The sequence below is a fragment of the Humulus lupulus genome, chromosome 8 (assembly GCF_963169125.1).
Source record: "Humulus lupulus chromosome 8, drHumLupu1.1, whole genome shotgun sequence".
Classification (NCBI taxonomy): Eukaryota; Viridiplantae; Streptophyta; class Magnoliopsida; order Rosales; family Cannabaceae; genus Humulus; species Humulus lupulus.
Window position 1 is genome coordinate 39,638,832 of NC_084800.1, and position 7,662 is coordinate 39,646,493.

General features: G+C 32.3%; 1 protein-coding gene across 1 annotated transcript; it reads left to right on the top strand.

Annotated features, from left to right (window-relative positions):
- The first annotated feature begins 4,618 nt into the window (after positions 1-4,618).
- LOC133796912 (ubiquitin-conjugating enzyme E2-17 kDa-like) lies at positions 4,619-7,327 on the top strand. The gene is made up of 4 exons (XM_062234612.1): positions 4,619-4,816; positions 5,353-5,480; positions 6,187-6,291; positions 6,973-7,327. The coding sequence occupies exons 1-4, from the start codon at positions 4,747-4,749 to the stop codon at positions 7,114-7,116; spliced, it is 447 nt and encodes a 148-aa protein (XP_062090596.1). The 5' UTR covers positions 4,619-4,746; the 3' UTR covers positions 7,117-7,327.
- Positions 7,328-7,662: the final 335 nt, after the last annotated feature.

The window sequence follows — 7,662 nt, forward strand, 5'->3', positions numbered from 1 at the left end:
GATCCCGGTCTAAAAGTCGTGGTCGTGGTCATGGTCATAGTCATACGGAAATGTCCAGGTCATAGTATAATAGGGAATAAGGTCATATAATAAAAATCCATAATATTCCAAAGTGTAACCATAGCCTATATAAAAAATAGTTTATATTTCAATTTTGGCATTTTAAGTCATGATGACATGGTAAAATAATCTATATATAAATTTTGGCATTTTAACGGCATGGTAACATAATCTATATATATAAATTTTGGCATTATAACGACATAGTAAAATAATCTATATATAAATTTTGGCATTATAACAGCATAGTAAAATAATCTGTATATAAATTTTGGCATTATAATGACATAGTAAAATAAGCTATATATAAATTTTGGCATTATAACGGCATAGTAAAATAATCTGTATATAAATTTTGGCATTATAACGGCATAGTAAAATAAGCTATATATAAATTTTGGCATTATAACGGCATAGTAAAATAATCTATATATAAATTTTGGTATTATAACAGTATAGTAAAATAATCTCTATATATATATAATAACTAAATAACTGAAATGAAAGGCTCGGGAAAGAGCTTACCTATAAGGTTTTCGTAGGCTAGCGTTACGGACAGAACTTCGCTTAGATCTTCGAGGTTTAGAACTTTAGAAGGGTGTTAAGAAGATTTTTTGGGTAGAGTGAGAGAAAGAAAATGAGGTTTTGTGATTCAAAAATGAGTTTTGGAAGGGCTATTTATAGGAAAAACTTGGGATACTATGCTAATAAAATATTTAAAATATCAAGCATAGTGGAATAATAAAATATTCAAAATATTAAGCATGGTGGTTTGCTAGAGTCATCATTGTATCACTACTGCATCATCATGTGGAAACCATGGGGTGGACCCCGCTGTGGGACCCATGTGGACCCTACTGTGGGACCCACTATGAATAGTACCCGGTGAATAGTAAAAAAATGAAAATTTCCCAATCTTCTTATATTACCTAGTCCAACATTTTTGACTCACAAAATTTTCTAAAAAAGTTTCTCTAACATCCATAATTTAATTATTCTCATGTGTTAGTTACTTCAATAACTTAGAATTGTTAAAATCCCACAATAGGAATACAATTATATCCCCAACGGTTAGGTTATTGTTTCCAACGGTCAGATCACTATTCACCAACGGTCATAACGGTTAGTTTTTGTCCTATAAATACTTGTTCCTTCAACCATTTACTTGCACAACTTCTTCATCTCTTAACCTTCTTGATAAAATTCATCGTCAGATCATGAATTTCTCTTTATTGTTCATAACTTTAGTGATTGTTTGATTGTATTTAACATCATTCTATGGGTATTAACTAATGAAATGCCCATGAATATTATAGTTGCGTATTCATTAGTTATTCTTCCACTTTACTTAATAGCTCTAGCATTCGATTAACATTGTAATGCACTCAAAAGTATGAATATATTGTCTTATTTTTCATAATTGCTATAATGCATTTGTAGAAAGAAGTGGGAGTTACAGGAGCGGTCCCGGGACCATACCTCCTGCCCCTGGTAGAGGTCCCGGTTTGAACTCCCGGACGCTTTTTGGGCCTTGCCCAGACTTGGGCTGCCAACATCCGTTTTCCTCTCACCAAATGGGCCTGATCTGGGCCTTAACTCCCAACCGGGCGGCCTACGAGCTTAGAGGGTAGGCCCGGACACCCGGGAAGAAATGGGGATAACAGTAGTAATATTCTTTTACTTGCTTTGATTGTGCACTTTCTTACTACTCCCCTCAAAAAAAGAAAAAAGGTTTCTGCACTTTTTCTTATTTCTACTTTTCCTCTCCATTCTATTTATTTTATAGATTTGTTTTGAAAAATTGAAGACATGAAGATTCAACTTCAGGCAGCAAATAGTAATATTCTGTCATGTTTTCCACATATCTCTTCTATATAATAAACTAAAAAACATAACCGTACGTCGCACAGTCTTTTATAATTATTAAAAAATATACATATTTTAAAATATTTTTTTGGGAGATTGTAGGGTATGGATTTATTTTCATCATACTCGTACAACATGTTTTTTATATGGACACGTGAGAGCGTCTTGACCACAAATTTTTTTTATAATGGTGTTCATTGTATAGCAAACTTCTAGGATTTTGAAAAATTATGAATAATTAAAGTGTCGAAAACAAAGTTCAAAAAGCTTGTTGTACGTGTGCTTTTATTTTTTATTATTATCATCATTATTATACGCTTTGCGTGATTTTTTTTTATAAAAAGTCTAAATTATGTATAAGAAAATTTATGTTTTGTGTAAGACTTATTTTGGTCGATTACCCGTTTGAATCCTTCATTTTTAAAATTAACTTTTAGACATCGTGTGTTTGTCAAAATGTTAAATATAGGAATGTATAGATCGATTGTTTGAACATTATATTTTGGCCAATTATCCGTTTTGACCCTATATTTTTATATATTAACTTTCAGACCATGTATTTATTCAAAATGTTCAAAATTCTTTATAAAAATTAAAGTATATATATAATTTATGTTTTCTGTAAGAGTTCACACAATTTTGAACATTGTATTTTAGCCGATTACTATTGCGGACCTTTATTTTTAAAAATTAACTTGTGGACCTCAAGTTTTGTCAAAAGGATAAAAATATGAATAAATAGATCGGTTATTTTAACACTATATTTTGATCGATTACTTGTTTTGACTATTTATTTTTAAAAATTAATCTTTGGAGCATGTATTTATTTAAAGTGTTAAAAATTCTTTATAAAAAGATAAATATATATAATTTATGTTTTCTATTAAGGTTCACACCATTTTGAACTTTGTATTTTAGTCGATTACCTGTTTGGATTCTTTATTTTTTAAAATTAACTTGTAGACCTTGTGTTTTGTCAAGATGTTGATTTTCCGTTTGGATCATTTATTGTTAAAAATTAACATTTGGATCCCGTGTTTTGTCAAAAAGTTAAAAATACAAATAGATAAATTATTTATTTATTATCATCATTATTTTTATTATATATAGATATTTTTAATTGACATCTATTATTATTATTATTATTAAAATAAAAATGAGAAAATAGATATAATTTTTTCCTTAATTCCATAATAAATTAGAAAAGTAAAATAAAAAATGAGAAAAATTCACGGTTATCGTAATTAAATATTTAATCAAATTTGAATTCAAATTAAAAAATGTAAAAAAAAATGGAAATTGTGATTTGGAGAAATTTTAAAGTGTCATATCATATAAATATAATAGAAAATATACCCGCCTTTGTCACCAACTCCGCTAGAGATTAGGCGGAGCGAGCATCAGAACGGGGGTTTAAATGGGGGTGGGGATACATTTCTTATAGAATCCCCACTCTATTTCCATCTCTATCTAATCGTTTAGAGCACTTGTGTAAAATATATATTATTTTTAAATAAAGTTTATATTTTTTTGGATATTGTGTTTTGCTCGAATACCTGTTTTGACCCTATGATTTGAAAAAATACTTTTTGGATATTGTATTTTGTAAAATGGCTTAAATAGATCTTTAAACTCAATTTTGATGAAGAAAAAAAATGACAACACAGTTATTAGGAAAAAACAATTGTAAATTTGTTTTGAATTGTTAGTTTAGTGATTTATTTGTGAATTTGGTTAAATTTTTTTTTTTTATCAAAATCAATTTTAAGGATCCATTTGAATCATTTTATCTAAAAAATAATAGAAATTTCCAAATAAATAAAAAATAGTCCAGATATCACTCTATCCAATTCAGTTTATGTATATATTTTTTAACATATTGTTATAATATTTATAGTTTGCTACTCACCGTTTAAACTCCATTTTGTTTTTCTAAAAAAAATCTCATCTTTTATCCCTCATTTTCTCTATTCTCTTCATTGTTTCTACTTTGCTTATTTTTGGTACATCCAAAAGAACATTACAATTCCTACCCAATATTGCAAGCAAAAAAAAGCCACCATAATTAGACCAAAGAGAGGACACCCACGTATTTGAGTAAAAGCATGATTAGTCTGAGTATTGGAATCTTAACCAAATGGTGATGATGTAAATGTCAAGCTGGGTGCCATGCGACCACCAACATTCGTCTTGATCGATTGGGAGCAATGTTCGAGTAGACAGTCAAAAAGGGCTAAAATATCAAATGAATTAGGTTTTTGGTTCGGGTCCAAATGCCGCAAAAATTAGGACACAATTAAAGAATTATAAAAAGATATAGGCCGATTTTTTTAGGACAACTACATAAATTATCTATTGTTTATCTAGTGTTCTCGATTGTAAACATATCTTTGCATCAACGCTTTCGTATATATATATAAAGAATTTTGGAGATGTAAAAACCCTCTTACAAAGTTGGGTTGAGGAGAGAAGTGGTAAGTGGTCAAATGATGGAAGTATAATATGTATACAGAATATTCAAAAGTCCAATGAGGCCCCACAGAACTTACCAATCATAGGTCGAAGTCCTTCGCCACTCAAATTCCATCAGAACCGTTGGTTCATTCAATGAAATAGGTCATCAAAATAAACGGTTCAGAGTTCATCTCAGTATTGCAGAACCAGGTTCACATAAAAAGGAAAGCGAGATTTTTTTTCCTCTGCTCTTCTCCTCTCTTCTTTTTTGCTCGCTTCCTCAGGTTTTCTCCTTCCTTTTTTTTTTTTCCTGTGTCGCCCTCCAAAGCTTTCTTTTAGATCCGTAACGATCTTTGACGTTCAACCATGGCATCAAAGCGGATCTTGAAGGAGCTCAAGGATCTCCAGAAAGACCCACCTACATCTTGCAGCGCTGGTATATTTTTTCTTCTCTGTATTTTCTTGGGTCTTTACGTTTGCTTTTCGTTGTCCTAGCCCTTTTCAATACTCGATCTGGAGTTTTTACTTCTTTTGAGCATCTGGGTATTCACAAAAAGTCATAGTATTTTGGATGTTACTGTAAATATATGTGCTTTGTATTTTTGCGGGACTTTCTTTTATGCCGTCTGAGAAATGACGACAGTGTTATGGTTCTTTACTAGGTTTACTATGGTGCAAAGGGTTAGCTCAAATGGGTCTTGCTTGATTATTTATTTAATTTATGTTTTTTTTTATGGAAGTTGTACGAGCCTTCATGATGGTTATACTGTATAATTTTTTTACGATCTTTATAAGACGTGCAAACAAATTTGTCGCTTGAAGGATGCTATTTTTGCCTGGTTGTGTTAATGTTTGAAATGCCATGGGAAAATTTTGATACAGTATGATAGCAGTTATCTAAATATATATTAAAACACTTTAGTCATGAGTACTAAATGAATTGGTTTGAGATAAGCATGATTTTGATGACAGGCCCGGTAGCTGAAGACATGTTTCATTGGCAAGCGACGATAATGGGTCCCCCGGATAGTCCTTATGCAGGAGGAGTTTTTCTAGTTACCATTCATTTCCCTCCTGATTATCCATTTAAACCACCAAAGGTATGGGCTCTCGTGTCATCATTTAATATCCATTTGAAGGTTTTATTATGTTTATTGGTTGATTAGTCGAATGAGTCGTGTTAATTGTATTTTGGAATTTCTTTTTATGGTTCCTCTCCTTTTCTCGTGTTAAGAAGTTTAAAAGAATCTCGCTTGGGCAAGAAAGATTTGGCTATCAAACTGATGCCATGGGAATTGAGTTTGTTGAAAATGATTTGGTTATTGATGCTTAATTTGTGAAAGCGGCATGGTTTAGTTTTGGCTGATTTGGTTATTGGTGCTTAGTTTGTGAAAGTGGCCTGCTGTAGTTTTGTACAAGGTACTTAGTTTGCCATAAGTAGTTGGTCCTTGGTAGCCGTTGTAGGGTATCTCAGAATACCCTTGTCTATTTTGTTAGCAGGCAGAACTGTGAAAAGATTTGGATGCCATATCATGTAGGTACATTTTGTCTTAAGGTTTCTGACATTGAATTTCAAATTGGGTTGTGTATATGATATTGTAAGTAGTTTCTGTATTAATGGAGCATGGGATTTCACTGTGCGGAATGTAAGATTTTGAGTTAAGTAAACACTTTTATGTGTCATGCGCTGATGTGAAGGTTTCTCTGTACACTTCTTGTTCTTGGCAATAATTACACTGAAAGAACTTTAATGCAGCATAAAGGTTTATTCTGAATCCTGATCATACATTTATATGTTTGTGGCAGGTTGCATTCAGAACTAAAGTTTTTCACCCAAATATCAACAGCAATGGCAGTATCTGTCTTGACATTTTGAAAGAACAGTGGAGCCCTGCCTTGACAATATCCAAGGTCCTGATCTCTTAATGACTTTATTTATGGATGTCGTGGGTTTTAAATTTCTGCAAACCAGTTAACCACGGGAGGGGTGTAGTTTAAATAGTCATGAGAATTGACTACTGAGTACTATGTGGAAGTAACTTTGGGAAGTTTTAGTACTACTGTGCCAATTAGCATATATTGCATAGAGTATTTACCCAAACTGAGCATTGAGAATGGTTATTCAAAATGGTATAATGTGACCATGATTTAGGTTCCCTTTTATGGTGGATTTACTTCAGTTATCTATGTGATATGAAATCCTTCTGTTCAATTCAAACTTGCTCTGACAATACCCGTCTGGTTGTTTATTACTCTAATTATGGCCATGGCATTGTCTCCCTTCTCTTCTGAAATCCAGATAGTGGATGCATAATCTTGCTATTTTGACTAGATTTGACAAATTTAACTGCTGTATATTGTAAATGTCATCATGTGCATATCATCTAGATTCTATCAAGGAATTTATTCCTTTTCAGTAGCTTTCGAACTACAGCTCTCCAATACTGTTGGAAAAACTTTAGAGCGAATCCATTCCTATTTCCTGTGGTTTCATTTTTCCAGTCTCATGCACAGTTGCTTTGCACCATTCTTTCAGTCTTTCATTTATGCTAGTTTTTAAGTGGGTGGGAAGGGTTCTTGTTTCTATTTCAGGTGTTGCTTTCCATTTGTTCCTTGTTGACGGACCCAAACCCAGACGATCCGCTAGTGCCAGAGATCGCACATATGTACAAGACGGATAGGACCAAGTACGAGACAACTGCTAGAAGCTGGACCCAGAAGTATGCCATGGGCTAACGAGCTTAGTGGTGAGGGCATTTAGGAAGTTGAATTATATTCCTTGTTATGTATAAAAATGATGTGTGGTCTGTACTTTTTAATCTTGTAATAGACTTATATTTGCTCCCTTGAAAATTAAGACTATATTTGTATTCTCAACTATGAACATCTATAGACCTCTCTCCATGTTGTTTAATATACCAAGTGATGTATTTTTCTTTCCGTTATATTATATATTGGCCTTTTGGTTTTCAATTATGTACAAATTTTAGTCACTCTCCCGGACCAGGTAGTAAGTACTGCTTTGAAGGTTGGGATATTAGCCTTGAATTTTGTTGACAATTGACTTTGTTTGGTACGATTCTTTGTTTGTAATGAGGCTTTGTTAATGATGGTGTTGGGCAACATCAGTTCCTCTCACAAGCAATTTTTTTTTTTGTAGGGGAATGTTGGAAGAAACAGGTAAACTTATCCTGCATAATCCAATTTAGGATACTGCGTTCATTAATACATGAGTAGGGTTTGAGTAAAAAATTATTACTTTTTTTACTATGTCACTTTTAC

Excerpts from the sequence above, each read along its gene's own strand:
- LOC133796912 (XM_062234612.1), top strand. The coding sequence starts at position 4,747 with ATGGCATCAAAGCGGATCTTGAAGGAGCTCAAGGATCTCCAGAAAGAC. Across the intron at positions 4,817-5,352 it reads ACCTACATCTTGCAGCGCTG|GCCCGGTAGCTGAAGACATG; the intron begins GTATATTTTTTC and ends TTTTGATGACAG. Across the intron at positions 6,292-6,972 it reads CTGCCTTGACAATATCCAAG|GTGTTGCTTTCCATTTGTTC; the intron begins GTCCTGATCTCT and ends TTTCTATTTCAG.